We start from the raw sequence: 17,168 nt of genomic DNA, 5'->3' as shown, positions 1-17,168 counted from the left end.
GCCATGTGGATTGGATTTATTGTTGTCTTTGAAGTTTGATCGCTGTAAATCTGAGCTGGGCATGATGTGGCCAGGGGAATACAGTCCATTTAAACTTCCAGGATGCTATTTACAGGTTTACAGGGATGTCTAGGGTTTTCCCCCTTTTCTTCTTTTTAGATTTATTTCCATGAAGATTTATTCTCAGAGAATAATTATCCATAACAAACAGTTTCTCACCTACTAGATGCATAGCAGTCAAGAGGTGTAAAGTCTAAAAGAACCTAGTTTCTGTACACTTTGACATGCTCTTTAAGGAACAGGATCTGTTTCCTACTCTGCCTTCTGCCAAAAACACTGTTCTGAGCAGCAGTCCCTATAGTCAGGCTCCCTGAGTGGGCACGGGATTGGGGGCAGCCTCAGCGGTTAGGAGTGGCGGGCTGGAATGCTGCAGCAGACTCAGCTCAGAAGCAACAGGAGCAAGTTGTGCGGTACCTTCATGTACTAGATCCTATAGGTTAAGGTTTCCTAAAGTGTATTCCACAGAACAGTTTCCCCCATACGTTAGCGACCTTAGGACATAAAGACCCCATGCTCAGATAAGTTTGGGGGTAACCTGGGGTAAATAAAGTGCAGTTTCTTTGCTGCAGGACTGCTCAGAGCCTTTAAAACAAACTAGAGAGGCGCCTGCATGGCTCAGTTGGTTAAGCATCTGCCTTCAGCTCAGATCATGATCCTAGGGTCCTGGGATCAAGTCCCACATCAGGCTCCTTGCTCAGTGAGGAGCTTGCTTCTCCCTCTCCCTCCGCCTGCCACTCCCCCTGCTTGTGCTCTCTCTCATTCTCTCTCTCTCTCTCTCTCTGTGTCAAATAAATAAATATTAAACACACACACACACACACTATAGAGGGATCTTCACAGGGAGTGGTGACGGAGATTTCAGGCGTGAGCAATAATTACACAGAAGGTTATGCCTTTAACCGGATTAGATTTGGCCAACATGGTCCGCAGGCTGCTCTTCACACCTCTAACACTCTCATATTACTCCCGAATCCCCCTCGAGCACCAGACCCCTCCCCTGTCTCTGTCTTAGCTTAGGGGAGAACAAGACTTGAACCTTAACACCGCATTTTCAAAGCCTACCAGTCCCTTGAGAAGTTGACCGTGCCTGGGAGAGACCAAGGCCCTGGAGACTGCTAGGCTTTCCTCTCATCTCAGCCTCTTTGCCCCTCCCAAGTGCCTTCTTCAAAGGCTGGATAGAAGCCATTAGCAGGAAATAGCAGCACCATTTAGAATTTGCAGGGAATAACGGCCCTAGCGTGGGGAATAAGGATTTGAGTATAAAACATCCCCAGAGGGTGCAAATTGTATTCTCACTTTGGGAGAGATAGATTGCTCCCGAATGAGTGATGGCATCTCTGGTCTTCAGTTAATTTCCCTTTATGACTTCCACAGTCTCTAGCACTTAATACCATTGGCACTTAAAGAGCCAAATCTTTTTTTTTTTTTTTTTTTTTTTCCACTGGTTGGTTGAGTTTGGTGGGCTGAGCTCTGAGGGAGGTGGATTTGGACAGGTCGGGAATCTTACCAGAGTGGCTTCTTCACAGCAAAACTCCACCTGGAGCCTGCTGCTTGTTCATACCTCAGAAGCGCGTGAACAGGAAACTGAGGTGTGAGAGAGAAAGAGCAATTTGGGGCTGCAGGCAGTGGAGCCACAGGGAAAGGCCGTCAGGCCATTTGAGTTAGGACAGAATTGCTCCTTCCAAGAGACTTTAGGGCTTGACAGCTGTGCCCCAGGACACAGGGAGGGGCCTGACTTAAAAGACAGCCCCATTCCTGTGGGACTAAATGAAGCCAAATCTGAGCTCTGAGCCTGCCCTCTCCCTCCGCTCAGTTGTCTCAGTATCCCAGGTGCACCCGCTCTCTATCAATCCCTGAGCTGCCCCAAACTCTCTTCCTTTCTTCCAGGCTTCAACTTGCCCTCACTTGCCTCTGACAACCACTTAGACTCTCAGATCTTCTTTAATTTTATCCTCTAGACCAGTAGTTCTCCACTCAGCAGTTTTGCCTCTCAACGGACCTTCGGCAATGTCTGGAGGCTTCTGATTGTCACAAGCGGAGGGATCCTATGCATGTCTAGTGAGTAGGGGCCAGAATGGCTCACAGAATGAGGTGTTCCGAAAGGTCAGTGATGCTCTTGAAAAACCCTGCTTCAGAACCATGATTCTCAAAGTATGCTTTCTGGGACGGCACCAGCAGCAGCATCTCCTGAGGTCAAGCTAGAAACGCACGTTCTAGAGCCCCATCCAAGATCTACTGAACCAGAAGTTTAGGGGGAAGGAAGTCTTCAGCCATTTTGTTTTCACAAGCCCTGCAAGCGATGCGATGCAAGCCGGCGAGCCCCGGCTCCACGGGCTCAGAGTTGTAATCTTTCTTAGGAGAGCCACAGGCTTCTGTTTACTCATTAATAGCTGCCCCTGAGTATGTGTTTAGCTGTTCTTTCTGGCTCGGTGCTGTCCATGCATGATCTCATTTGATTGTCAAATGGGGCAACAGGTTCAAAGAGGAGTAAGACCCAAGGTTAACCAGCTAGTGAGTAGCAAAGCCAGAACGTCAATCCAGCCGCAGCTTCTACCTCTTCACCACCTTGTAGCCCTAGTGGCTTTTCGCCTTGAATGCAGATTAGAATCAGCGGGTGAGTCTTTAAAACTCCAGATGCTCACTTAGATCATGCCCTGGGCCAGTTAAATCAGAATCTCCAGGGTGAGCATGAGTATTTTTAAAGCTTCCTTAGGTGATTGCAATATGAAATCAAGGTTAAGGATATTAACATTAGCCATGTCTACAGTCATAGCCAGGAGGGCAGCATAAAGCCAAACTGACTTCCCCTGCCACCCCTGGATCTCTGGGAAACCTCTGCTAGGACATGTGGTCTGTGTGAGCTTACACCCACTTCTACACCCGTGGCTGAGCTAAAACTTAGGATCTTAGCCAGAGATCAGAGGTTGATCCACTGTGATCAGTGATCATCTCTGCCTGATGACTTGGGGTTTGTTTAGAAAATAGACCTGTGACTTCCATTCAGAACCCCTGGGACAGCATCCAAAGGTGCCAGAGCTATAAAGGGCCTTCCGGGTACTCGGGTCATCTAGTCCAGCCTCAGCTTACAGAAGGGGAAACTGAGAGGAGGTATGGGTTTCCCAAGGTCACATCCGTATTATGAAGTCAGGGGGTTTGCTCACTCGGGAAGGAGTTATGTAACACCCCTCTGTGACAGGTGCTGTGCTAGGCTCTGAGAATACAGAAATGATAGTCATAGTCTTTTGGGGAGTTGCTAGGGGAGAATGGTGGGGAGAAAAACAAAAGCCAGGACCTCTCAAACTTTTCCCCTTGTGTGTCCTTAATGATGGAGAAGAATGAACTGAGGCAGGAGAGACTTGAAATTAATAACTTTGAAATGTTACCTTGGGGTGCCTGGGTGGCTCAGTGGGTTAAAGCCTCCGCCTTCAGCTCAGGTCATGATCCCAGGGTCCTGGGATTGAGCCCCCGCATGGGGCTCTCTGCTCAGCAGGGAACCTGCTTCCCCTCCTCTCTCTGCCTGCCTTTCTGCCTACTCGTGATCTCTGTCAAATAAATAAAATCTTAAAAAAAAAAAAAAGAAAGAAAAGAAACGTTACCTTAAACGTAAAATGTAAGACCCCCCACTTACTATTTTGAAAATATTCAAACAAAATTTGAAAGATTAATATAGTGAATATCTATATGCCCCACCTAGATTTGATAATTCAACAATCTCTCTCTCTGTCACACAACGTATATACAACTTTCAGTGACTATTGAGAGTAAGAGACGTCATACTTCTTCACTCCCAAATATTCCCATACTTCAGCAAGCATCTCCTAAGAATTTTCTTCCATAACCACAGTTAACATTACCACAACTACGAAAATTAGCAGCAATCTGTAATACTGTCCAATGATCATATTAAAATTTCCTCTGTATCAAAAGTGTCTTTTATAGGGGCGCCTGGGTGGCTCAGTCAGTTAAGCCTCTGCTTTCAGCTCGGGTCATGATTCTGGGGTCCTGGGATCGAGCCCCACGTCCCACTCTCTGTTCAGTGGGGAATCTGCTTCTCCCTCTCTTCCCTGCTCCTGCTCTCTCTTGCTATCTCTGTCTCTCTCCAAAAAATAAAATCTTTTTTTTTTTTTAATGTCTGTTATAGCTGTTTGTTTTTTTTCAATCTGGAATCAATTGGGTTTCATGTGTCTGGCTATTCTGTCTCTCTAGTGTCTCTTAACTCAGAGCAGTCCCCCTACCTTTTTCCTAGAGAAACTGACTGTTTAAATGTGCGTGGTTTTGTGTGCTGCTTCCTAACGTAGCTGTACTTGTTTTACACTAATAAATGTTTTAAATGACTGAGCACCAAGTAAAATTGACACTCCAGAAAAAGGTACCACATTTATCTGCATTTTGTGTCATCTCATGCCCTCGTTTTTGGAAAAGATACAAATAAGCAACTCAAACAGAATCTAATCCATCCTGGAGGCATGCCTATAAGCCAGGGACAGTGCTTGAGGAGGAGTTAGCATTAAGTTGTACTGGGAGTTAGAATGTGGGGAGGAGGGGCGCCTGGGTGGCTCAATGGGTTAAGCCTCTGCCTTCGGCTCAGGTCATGATCCCAGGTCCTGCAGGGAGCCTGCTTCCCCCCTCTCTCTCTGTCTGCCTCTCTGCCTACTTGTGATCTCTGTCAAATAAATGAATTTTTTAAAAAAAAGAACCTGGGGAGATGGGAGGGAGCTGGGAGCCGGGAAGTACAGCCTGGATAGTGGAAAAAACAGGGACAGTAGCACAGATCACCAAATCGGGAGTGTTCAGAAATGACACACAGCACATGGCGGGAACAGCATGGTGGAGGCGTGACAGGCAGATGAGTAGGAACCTTGGAAAGCGCTGGAGGAGCCAGATTGCAAAGGGTCATGAAAGCCAGTGTGGCATCTCTGGGCTGGTCTTGTGGAAAGGGAGCCAGTCCAGTTTTCTCCCTACGCTGACAAGGACACCTGATGAGGCTTGGCTTCCGGTTCTGGGTACCCTCCCAGAAGATCTTTGTGAGGAGCAGCTTTGGGAACCATGCAAGACAGATCAGTGTCTTCATACACCAGAAGGCCGCGCTGGAGAAGAGAAAAGGCTCTTCCTCTGGGGGGCTTCAAAGTGCAGAGCCCAGACGAAGTGGACTAGAAGACGGCAGCTTTGCACAGCTTTGCGCTGTATCAATTTAGAGGGCTCAAGCGGCTCACAGACTCCCCAGGGGCGTCTATTACAAGGTACCTGTAAGCAGGTCCTGTCTGCAGAGATTGGGTTTGAGCCGGGCTGGTGTGGGGCCCAGGTTCAAGGGCAGGTGTCTACACACTAACGCTGGGAGCTACGAAATTAGAGGACCCCTTTCCCAGCTCCACTGTTTTATGATTCTAAATGGCCATTTGCCCCAGACTCGAAGATGCTAATTTTAGGATTCAGTGCATTGTTGTGAAAGGACTCCTGGGTGAGGGATGGGGAGCCAGCAGAGGATTGGGAATCCTGTTAGAGCTTGGGGTCGGGAGGCCTGAGCTAACCCTGCCGGTCCTTCCTATCCCAGGGGATCCCCCAGACAAGTGCAGCCCCAGCACAGCACCATGAAGGCCCAGCCAAGTACATGGCTGACTGGAGAGGCCAGCCCGCCGCATCCCGAGCTCAGGTGCCCCGAGGCCAGACTTTAACTAGAACCCGCAGCCACCAGGGACTACTGGAAAGGGAGATGCGTCTTGGCCGCAGAGGCTGTGCTAGGCATTCTGGACCCCTCCCCAGACAAGGAGATGACACTTTCTACGAGCTGTTTGGGGTCTCTCGACCTAGACCTTGCCCGCTCACTGACACCCTATGCCGGCCTCTTCCTTTTCTCTCTGCCATTTCCGCTTAGCAGAGATTTGTTTTTTCCTTTTAAGATTTGCTCCAAAACTGAGATTTTGAGGCCAGTTGGTTGGAGAGGAGTGGCGGCAAGGAGGCAAGAGGAGATAAAAAGTACATGCAGAACTTAAAGAAAAGGGGGCACCATTCCTGAAACACACCTCCCTGTTTGACGCTTGTGTGTCCGCACTTCTGCCTGGCAGCCTAAACCTGAGTCAGCACTGTCTTTTCTCTGAAGATTTCCATCACCACGCAGAGTTACCCACTCTCTCCACCATCCTGTCTCTGCACCCGGAGGCCCTCCGCCGCTCTACACAATGCCAGTAACCACCTGTTTGTCTGTTCTGCCTGCCCTGCAGGCCCAAGAGTCACAAACCCAGGGGCCCGTCAGGGGCCAGAGAGGGAAGGCAGGTGGGCGAAAACTTGGGGTTTAAGAAGATAAGCAGTGGGGGTGCCTAGCTGACTTGCTTGGTAGAGCACGTGACTCTTGATCTCAGGGTTGTGAGTTCGAGCCCCACGCTGAGTGTAGAGATTACTTTAAAAAAAAAAAAAAAAAAAGCAGCAGCAGCAGCAGCGATAGGCGATACCACACTGTTGGCCAGTGTGCTAACCCCCAAGCCTTTATCCCGAGGGTTCTCCAGGGCACCTGCCCTCTTCATTTTCAACTCCAGAGCTCCTAGCACAGTGCCCAGCGCAGTCCTGGACCTGACCCGGAGGTCTTGACATCCAGGTCTCTTAATGAGCAGTGTGGCTTAACAGAACTCACACAACCTCTCTGCCCCTTCAGGTTCTCTCCTGCTCTTCATTTCTCCCCTCTTCCAAAAAGGCCCCTGGAAGCTCATCCAGGCCAGTAGCCTTCCCACTTGTCCCTGAGAGAGCTTGCATTGAGGTGTTAATTTGGAGGCCTGCACAGGAGGTGAGGACAGACGGACAGAGCAGTCTGCTGGTCTTCTTTCCCCAAACACACTCCCACACACGCAGGTCCACTTTGTTGTTTTAGAAATGTATGATTTCTTTGGAAGGAAAGGTTCTGTAAAAAAAGAAAAGCTTGAAAAACGCAAGGAACGAAACAGAAATATTACAGGTTAAGTAGTTCTTCTGCCTCAGGCAAATCTTGTTTCTGCCATGTCCCTGTCTTGCGTGTGTGACCCTGGACAAGTGCTCTAACCTGTCTGAGCCTCAGTTTCCCCATCTGGAAAAAGGGGATGACGATGATAGCACCTACCTTAAAGGTATGTGGTGAGGTTTAATGATTTACTGAGAGAAATCGCTCAGAACAGTGCCTGGCCCAGAATGCTTAAGAGACATTAGCTATTGTGATATCATATAAAATATATCTGGTCTTCGTCCCCATTTGTGAGATATCCTGAAATTCTTGGAATTTCCCCAGTGATAGGATTGCCTTTTGTTATTCGTGAGTCTCCTTGGATGACATTTGGGTTTATTCTCATGAGGGGACTCAGGACGGGGCTGGTCACCAGACAGATTAAGTGACTAGAGGCGAAACTGTCAGCCGCTCCCACTCATCTCTGGGAAGGCCTGGGGTTGGGAAGGCCCTGCAGACTGAACTCCATAAAATCTCTCGAGCAATGAGATCCGGAGCAGCTTCTGGGCTGGGGAACCTTCTAGAAGGATGGTACGCCCCAACCCTTCAGGGAGAGACCCTTCCAGACATTGCCTGACCCACCTCTTCATCTGGCTGTTTATTTGAATCCTTTCTAAGAAACCAGTAAAGGTAAGTCAAGCACCTTCCTGTGCTCGTTCTGTGAGGGGTTCACGAGAGAATTATGGGAGCTGAGGAGGAGGTCAAAGGGATCCCCGACTTAGAGCTGGCTGGGGAGAAGAAGGGGTGACCAGAGGTTGTGGCTAGCATCCGCGGGGCAGGCAGTCTTGTGGGACTGACCCTTCAGCTGTGGAGCCCTGCTCATTCTGGGTCCTCAGTGTCCGAAATGGGGTGAATTGTTGGACAACCAGTCAATGCTGGAGAATTGGTTGGTGTCAGAAAATACCCCAGAAATGATCATTAGTGAGCACGTTCTGTCCTCTAACGTGGAAGAAGAAGAAATGAATAGGCTTTTTTATTATTTTATTTTTTTTTAAAGAATTTATTTATTTATTTGACAGAGAGAGATCACAAGTAGGCAGAGAGGCAGGCAGAGAGAGAGAGGAGGAAGCAGGCTCCCCGCTGAGCAGAGATCCCGATGCGGGACTCGATCCCAGGACCCTGGGATCATGACCTGAGCCAAAGGCAGCGGCTTAACCCACTGAGCCACCCAGGCGCCCCTGAATAGGCTTTTTTAAAAAAAGATTTTATTTATTTATTTGACAGAGAGAGAGATCACAAGGAGTCAGAAGGGCAGGCAGAGGGGGTGTGGGAGAAGTAGGCTCCCTGCTGAGCAGAGAGCCTGATGCAGGGCTCGATCCCAGGACCCTGAGATCATGACCGGAGCTGAAGGCAGAGGTCCAACCCCACTGAGACACCCAGGCACCCCAGAAATGAATAGGCTTAACATTTTAGCCATCTCATGAGTGAACTTTCTGTGGAACTCTCAGTGTTAACCCTCAGAGGGACTATGGTGGAATATTCAGACCCTGGGACCTCTTGGTTTAGGACAAAGGGGGAACTCCTCACCACCTGGTAAATCTCAAGCCTACAGCAGCCCCTCCCATGCCTCTCTCCAGGGCTGACCGTGACTCTGCCTCCTCACTCAGGAAGCGTGGGTACTCTCTGAATCATCTCTGTCCTTTATTTCAAAATCCTACTTAATTTGCCCCACAGCCTTTCCCTACTTGAGGGGTTAGTCATCCTTCATCTGGGCTATTACCAGCCCCTCTGGACGTCATCCCCCGTTTCCTAACCCCCCGACATCTTTTGAAGCTGTTTCTGGCTGTTCCTACAATTAGACCGCCTTCCCCCCCCCCACCGAGAACGCTGGACTTCCAGGGGGTAAAGAGAGCTTGAGGTGTGCTGAAGCCTGAGGCCAGGAAGATCATTCATTCACCATGTATTTGCTGACTCCTGGCACCATCCAAACCCTGTGGGATATAGAGATAATTTTTGACCCAGTTGCTATCCGCAGAGAGCTCACAGTCTATTGGGGGAAACCAGTGAAATCGGACAAGTATAGTAAATCCCAGGAAAAGCTTCAATGGAGGTAGCCCAGACCACTGCTAGCCCAAAGGTGAAGGCACCGCCCTGGGTCCCAGAAGGTGAGGAAGGCTTCCGAGGGAAAGAAAGTGACAGTTGTGCTGAGATTTGAAAATTAGTGTTCTCCAGGCTAAGAATTTAGACGGGAGACACACTTTAGACAGAACAAAACACACAAAGCTTGGAAGATGTCACGGTGTGTGCGTGGCTTCATTAGAGCAAGGCTTAGACTCGGTGGAATGACCTGGGGCCAGTGGCTAATTCTGCTGAGGTCAGGACAGACCCTCCTTTGTCCCGTGGGATGGACTTAAGAGTGCTACAGCCAGGCCTTGGAACAGGGTGTCCTGGGTGGGATGTGATCCACCCGAGAGCCTGGAAAGGGCTGGTTCCAGCCCCAATGGAACCCACTGCTATTATAGGGCTTAAATGAGATAATATATGTCAAGCAACCGGCTCAGAGTAAGCACTCAAGACGTGGTAGCTATTATTGTTAATATTATTGAATTGCTTCGTTGAAGTCATGGAGGAAGCTGGTAGAGGCTCTTTCTGGAAGAGACCCCAAAGAGGATCTGCTGGAGAACTGTTACATCTGGGCCGAGGCTTCGTGGGGCTAGTTCTCATTCTTTTGTGGAAACAGACTCTTTGAAGAATCTGATGAAAGCCTCTCCCCAGAAAAAGGCACATCTGCTCGCATGAAGCTTTGCATATCATCTCAGGGACTTCACAGACTCTGGAAGCCCGCCTGGTCATAGAAACCGGTGGGACACAGCTGTTCCTCGCCAAGCATGGCTGAGAAAAGTTCCCACTGTTCCCTCGGCCTATTATTCCAAGTGAAAACCTTAGCACAAGGAGTTTCAACTCTAGGAATAACCTGTGTATCTCAAAACACTCAGCTGCATGTCCAGGAATGGCTGGGGGGTGGGGGAGTGGGGCAGTGAAGAGACCATTTTAGGAGTCCGGGGAGAGGATGGGGCTGGTTTCTGACTTCGGGGGTACACAGTCTCCCTGGGCCTGCAGTGCCCTCCCGGTGCTTGGATTCATGCTCTGCTGGGTCGTCATCCTTGGGTTTTTAACAAGGAGCTGTGCATTTTCCTTCTGCAGCAGACCCCACCAATTACAGAACTGGTCCCAGGAGAAGATAATAAGAATGGATCTGAGAGCTTACTATGGGAGCAGCATACAAGTGGCAGGGCTGGGACTGGAACCCAGGCTGTGTGGGTGCAGAACCCCGGGTCTGGATCTGCCTCACATTGCCCGCTAGTCAGAAGCGGCTAGTTAGAGCAGAGAAGGTGGGAAGAATTAGCAATGTTCTGTTTCTTCTGCCCCTAACACTGCTTCCCCCCCACCCCCCGCCTCTCCTTCCCTCCTGTTGTCTTCTCAGGACTAATGCCATTTCCTCAAGGAAGCCCTTCCTGGTTTCCACACCTGGACTGTGCCCCCTTATGCTGTCTTTTACCCTTTTTTGTCCTTGAGAGCGAACACTCATCAGAGTCTGTCATTATGCATTTCCGGTTGTAAGGACAGTCCCTCAATGAACTGTTCTCCCAGTGGCTACAGAGACTGGTTGGTTCCCTCCCTCCCAGTGGAGAGTCTGGCACACAGTAGGAATTTTATAGATATTATTGGGAAGGTACGGTTCACAGAATGGTCAGATGGGACAGAGAAGCGGAAGAGGATGACACAGGAATTCCTGCCTGAGTGATGTGAACCACAGAGGTGACTATAGGAAGTTTGGAGGGAGGCAGGGAGGATGAAATGGCTTTGGCACGGGTTTGGAAGTTCGAGTGCTTTTCAAGGTGTCTTGGAGAGAGCAATCTTTTTTTTTTTTTTTTTTTAAGATTTTATTTATTTACTTGAGAGAGAAAGAAAAAGAGAGAGCACAAGAAGGCGGAGCAGCAGAGGGAGAGGGAGAAGCAGACTCCCAGACCAACAAGGAGCCGGATGCCTGATATGGGGCTCGGTTCCAGAACTCTGGGATCATGACTTGAGCAGAAGGCAGACGCTTAACTGACTGAGCCACCCAGGCATTTGGAAGGAGGCAGTCTTCTGCTTTCTGACTTCCTCCCCACTGCAGTGGGGGTGAGGGGCTGGCCACAGCCCTTGGGAGGACCTCTGTCTCTGCCATCAGGCATCTCACACTCATGCCTCTGGAAGCCTGTCTGTTCCCTGCACTGGGAAGCTCAGTGCGCTCTGGAACCGTGCTGCAGTGCTCATCTCTGGACCCCTGGGTCCCCGAGGGGTGTGTATGCAGTCCGGCCTCAGTAAAGGCCAGTAGAAGGAAAGAGGGAAGGACGAACACGTGACCAGACACTTAGGAGGGAGGCTGGGATGAGGAGCAGATCTGGGAACCAGAGTGGAATGAGAGGGCCAAACCTGGAACCTCGGGGTCCTAGGGACAGGGTGGAGAGAGGAGAGCTCCAGCACCCTCAGGAGCTCAGGCACAGGGTTAAGAGTTTTAGTCACACAACTGCTTCCCACCCTCTTGGCAACTCTGAAGCTGACATTATTCCCACTTTGCTAAGAAAGCTGAGGCCCAGAGAGGAGACGTGACATGCCCAAGGTCACACAGCTCTCCAGCCGCCGGGAAGTCCGGGTCTGACCCAGGGCCCTCAGCCCCCAAGCCTGCGCTCTTCCCAGTCACTCCCTGCCTCTCCCCCCTCCTCCACTGCCCTACCCCTTCTCCCCTCCTATCTGCTCCCGCGGCCGCCCCGCCCCTCCCTCCCACCCTCCCTGCCGGTGGCGGCGGCGGCGGCGGCGGCGGCGGCAGCGAAGCCACGTGGTGGGGCCGGGAAGCCGCGGCCGCGGAGCGCCGGGGCGGCTGCCCCAGCTGGGCAGTGCTGCTCTGCGCCGCGCGGCGCTCGGTGCCCGCGTCCCCCGCTCCGCGCTCCCCGCCAGCCGCCCCGGGGCAAGGAGGCGCGCCTGGCGGCCGGCCGGCCAGACAAAGGAGGCGCGGCGCGGCAGAGCCAGCACGGGCCGACGGACCATGGACTCGGAGCGCGAGCGGCCGGCCCCCGCCCTGAGGACCCGGCGCCCCCGGGCCCGGCCCTAGGCGCCCGGCCCCGCCGCCCGGGGCGCGCAGCCGGGAGGACGCGGAACCCGCGCGGCGCGGAGAAGGCGGCGGCCGCCGAGCTAGAGGGGCGCCGCGGCGGACGGCCCGCGCGGCCCCCGGAGCCATGGGCAAGTGCAGCGGGCGCTGCACGCTCGTCGCCTTCTGCTGCCTGCAGCTGGTGAGCGCCGGGCGCCCGGGGCCGGGTGGGGCTTGGCGGGGCGGGGTCCCGGGCGTGCGGGTGGGCCGTGGGTCTCCGTGCGTGTCTGCCGCGAGTCCCAGCTTGGGGTGGGGGGGGGGTGGGCCGGAGTCACGGAGCGGACGGGCGGAGCCTGCTCCTGCTGGCCGGGCTGGCTCTTTGTGTGCGCTCCCCGCCAGGCGCTCCCCGGTCCCCGAGTGCGTCCTGCGCGCGGGTCCCCCCCACGCCCACCGGCACCGTGCGAGTGGCCTGCTGAGGGACTGTGGCTCGCTGGGGCCGGGGGGGTGTGTCCCGGGCTGCTCGGCGGAGACGCTGAGGTCCCTGCCGGGTGTTTTCCGCTAGATTCCTCGGTTGCTAGCGGCTCTCCCTTCCTCGGGGGTCTGTGCCCGTGTTGAGTGTTTCTCGCAAAGTCTCTGCTCCTCTGTGTCTGTCTCTGTCTTTCTCCTTGGGTGTCTCTAGCTCTCTAACCATTTCTGGTCCACGTTCGTCCGTGTGTGTGTGTTGGGATCTTAGACTCCAAGAACCGTACCCTCCTCCTCCTTTGTGCAGTTTCTGCCTGCCTTCACCCTCCTGACTGGGCAGGCCTGGGAATGGAGAGCCACCTCTCTTGGAGAGCTTGGCAAGGAACTGCCAGGTCCTGGGCCAGTCTGTCAAACTGGGTGGTGACCGCCCTCCCCGCTTTGATTGTGGCCACTGCACCCAGGGGCTCTCCATCAGCCATCGGTTCCTCCCCAGCGTCATGGGTGGGGACCAGCAACTCGCCTGGGCAGGCAGGGGTGAGGGGTGGGGATCCTGGGGTGCCCTGGCAGGGAGGGGAGCATCTGGGGAAACTCTGCTTCATCCCAGCTTAGGGAACTCAGGTTCTTGCCTCAGGGAGGTCAGTGGAGTGAATCAGGGCTGAAGGGGACCAGTGCTCTTCAACTCAAGCTCTGGCAGGTGAATTTGGGGAGCGGGTTCAGGAGAAGCCAGGGTCTCCTGCCCATCCTAGAGCTCGGGCCTGACAACTAGGGGGTTTTGAAGCTGTGCTGAGCCTCTAGGCAGAGAGGTGCACAGGGACCTCCTTGGGCAGAGCTCCCAGCACTAAGCCTCCCTGATGCCCAACTCCACCCGCTGGTTCCCACTGTTGCCTGCCCCCACGCTTCCCCAGCACAGGTGCATACAGTAATGCAGAGGGAAGCTCTGAGCCTGGATGTGCAGACCTCATTCATCTTGTTTCTCCCCTCTCAGGCACGCCAGCCCCAAACTTGTCATCCGCAGCCTTGCCCTCCTGGGCGGTGGTGGGAGCAGCCAGGCCATGAAGAATGTAGCCCTTTCCCCAGCTGTGGGACGCAGGGCAAGGGACTTCCCTTCCCTGGGCCGCCTTGGTCTGCCTGCCTGCAAAATGCCTCATCCTTGAGGGTTGCAGAGGGGGTTAATTAAAATCAGGTAGAATGGAAACTCTAGAAGGGCAGAGATTATCTGTTTTGTTGCCTGCTAAATCCCCAGCAGCTGGAACAGGGCCTGGCAGTCCATTAATATTTGTAAAATAAATTAATGAATCAGTTATTTGGCAACTCCAGGCTCACAGTCGAAACACCCTCCTTTATATACTTTGAGGAATACAAAATGCCAAGAAATGATGAAACTTTTCCAAGGATTTTTTTCCCCCTGCTCGTTCATTTTTAAAATTTAAAGGAGGACTTGCTTTATTCTTTAAAAAGTAACGGACATTTATTGTGAAAAAATGAATCAATAAATAATCCAACAGTGCAGAACATAAAGGTACGGTTCCTTCTAAGCCCAGTCCCACACCCCAAAGGTAAGCCCATTTGGCATTCTGCCCCATTCTCTGCTGCTGCAGCAAACAATGGTTAGCTTTAGGCAGCATTTACTAGGTGTTAGGTGCCCTTGGAAGCCCTTTTCCGTGTATTAACTTATTCAGTCCTCGTAATGATCCTATCAAGCAACTTGCCCAAAGTTCCATGGTTAGGAGCCAGGCTTTGAAGTCAGGCAGCTGGCCAGCTTACTCTGTTGCCTTCTTCATTATAAAATATAAGCAGTTCTGGCACAGAGCCATCAGAGTCCCTTAGGAGGTCTTTACTGCTCCCTGCCTCCCACTCACCTGCCTCCAGACCTCTCTCCAGCTAAGCTTCCTCGGCGCTTCCACTAAAGGGTTCACAAACCTATAGGGGCTCCGGAATTAGGCAAGACCTGGGTGGGATTCTGATTCTCCTACAACTTGGCTGGGTGGCTTTGGGCCACTTGTGGGAGTTAGATGAGATAATTTTCAGGGAGGGGGTGCTCCGAGGAGGGACTTGAAAATTGCTCTCTCGCCTCTGTTCTGCCTCGGTGGATGGCAGAGTGGGTCTCTTCGGCTGACGCTAACCCCCGGGGGCCTCGGCTGCCTGACGGCTTCTCATGCTCCAGAAGGCTGGGCTCCAACAGCCTGACATGATGTGAGAGAGAAGGGAGGCTATTTTCCCATCCAGTGGAAAGAGGCTGAGAAGGAAAAGGCTGTTAGTGTTTCTCAGCTGCAAACTTTAGAAGGGGAACTGTCATTTTTCCTCTTTTGAACAGGGTTTGATCATTACAGTAAAATAGGCTAGTTCTAGACACTCTACTGTAATCGGGATAGACTTGCTGTCGGTGAGGGATTAGGGTGAGTGTGTCCTGGGGAGTGGGAGGAGCAAGTGGGGGCTTTACATTCAGGTGGACAAGAGTAGGGACAGGGCTCTGGAGTTTGATAGAACAGACTTGCGTTTGAGCGTTGGCTTTGTCACTTCCTAGCTGTGTGATCTTTGGCAAGTGGCTTACCCTCTCTGAGCCACAGTTTTGTCATCTGTTAGTGATAATATAAACAGTTGCCCATTCTTAAGGTCGTATTGAGGAGTAAATACAAGTGATGAACTTAGCATCGTGCCAAGCACTGAGCGGACTTCAATAAACTATTGTTAACATAACTATTAACTATTGTTATGTTAATAATATATACACCATGGGATACTTTCCTGGAATTGTGGCCCAGGCATATCTAGGTACCCCTCTGTACTTTTCCTCTGTGGGAAGCAGCAGGTAGTTGGGCACTGAGCTGAGAGGCAGGAGGCTTGGATTCTAGTCCTGCTCTGCCACTGAGATCCTGTGAACTCAGGCAAGCCTTTTCCCCACTGCAAGCCTTGATTTTTCCATCTATAAAATGGGAGAGGACCACTGCTCTGTATCTTCTGGGGTCCGGCCAGTCCTGCCCATCTGGGACTGGGATGGTGTCTGGGCTGGCCTGGAGGTTTCAGGGTGTCTCAGTCTGGTTCCCTTCTGTAGAACACCTTGAGTCCCTTCCTTTCCCGAGTTCTACTTGGTGTATCATCTTGACCTTTTTAATGCTATTCACTCCCTTATTTTTAGGTGCTCCTCTTTTCCCTCCTCTGCCCAAACCCTCCCCTTCTTTCTGGGTTCACCTCCTTCCTGAAACCTTACAGGCCACCCTGTTCTTCCTGTAAGAAGATGGACCAAGGAGATTTGCCCAAGGGAATCCTCGTCAATTTCATCATTATCATTACTGTTCCCATTCCTGGAGTCCTGTGCTAAGCACTCTATATGCATTACCTCATTTAACTAAATGAGCTTACATATGTAAAGCATTTGGCAGAGTGCCTGGTACGTGTTCAGCGATCGATAAACGTTAGCTTTCACTGTTTTTATCCTCGTTGTTCTTCTGCACAACGGGATGGATGTTCTCGCTCTCCCCTATGTCAGATGCGGAGACTGAGGCTCAGAGAGGTGACGACGTTTGCCTGAGGTCTCTAAGCTAGCCAGTGACAGACCCAGGACATGTGTGCTTTACTGCCTGAGCAGAGAGCCCCCTGTCCTCCAGCAGCAGTCCGCGGCTGGTGTTTGTGCCGTGCATGATCTCAGGCAGGTCTCTTCCCTGCTTCCGACTTCAGCTTCCTCATCTGAAATTGATAATATTTCTTTCTTTTTTTTTTTTAAGATTTTATTTATTCATTTAACAGAGAGCGATCACAAGTAGACAGTGGCAGAGAGAGAGAGAGAGAGGAGGAAGCAGGCTCCCTGCTGAGCAGAGAGCCCGATGTGGGGCTCGATCCCAAGACCCTGGGATCATGACCCGAGCCAAAGGCAGAGGCTTAACCCACTGAGCCACCCAGACCCCCCTGAAATTGATAATATTTCAATAGGATCATGCACTCGGCTGGGCCCACGAGCCAGTGAGCGCTCAGTCATACCTCACTGCCATGGCCGTTCTCGTCCCTGCTCTGGGTGACCTTGGACACATGCATTCACTCCTCCGGGCCCCCAGTCTCTTCCTCCAGCAAAGAGAAAGAGCCATCCCTACCTAGTGGAGTTGTAAAAAGGGGTTAGCCAGGTGTCGTGCACACAGTAGGCATTCAGAAAAATGCTGTCTTCATTCTCTTCCCTTTTGGAAAGCTCTCTGCTTTCTCGAAGGTGGTGGGTGAGGGGAGAAAAGACGTAGCTTCCTGCTGAGCTGCGAGTAATGGTGTGAAACGTGGTCAACCTGATTGATGTCATTATTAGCAGTAGTGATGGTGGAGACTGGAGGGAGCTGGGCTCCTGTGGGGGGGCCTGGGCTCCAAAGCAGCTGTGCCTGCAAGCTGGTGGCCTCCTGGGATGGGTGTGGGGGCTCCGCTCTGCTCTAGGTGCTTCGGGCCCTCGGGCCAGGCTTGGGAGTCAGGAGCACAGAGCACGGCATTGTCTGGGCCACTGACCCTTTTTGTTCCTCATACCTTTTGGATGGCTGGGATGGTCAGCTCCCTTTTGCAGATGGACAGACTGAGGCCAAACAGTCCTCGAGACCCTTATGAGGTGGGCAGAGCAAGGTGGATGGAGAAGAGGGCCCCCAGGGG

At 52.0% G+C, this 17,168-nt stretch overlaps 1 protein-coding gene across 2 annotated transcripts in view; it reads left to right on the top strand.

Moving 5' to 3' along the window:
* Positions 1-11,879: 11,879 nt before the first annotated feature.
* Positions 11,880-17,168, top strand: part of NKAIN1 (sodium/potassium transporting ATPase interacting 1) — a 40,680-nt gene continuing 35,391 nt past the window's right edge. For both annotated transcript variants that reach the window (XM_044237644.1, XM_044237643.1), the window contains exon 1: positions 11,880-12,294. In XM_044237644.1, the coding sequence (XP_044093579.1) occupies positions 12,241-12,294 (54 nt within the window). In that variant the 5' untranslated portion in view covers positions 11,880-12,240. The remainder of the gene's footprint in view (positions 12,295-17,168) is intronic.

The sequence above is a fragment of the Neovison vison genome, chromosome 2 (assembly GCF_020171115.1).
Source record: "Neovison vison isolate M4711 chromosome 2, ASM_NN_V1, whole genome shotgun sequence".
NCBI lineage: Eukaryota > Metazoa > Chordata > Mammalia > Carnivora > Mustelidae > Neogale > Neogale vison.
This window is presented reverse-complemented; position numbering and strand designations above follow the sequence as displayed.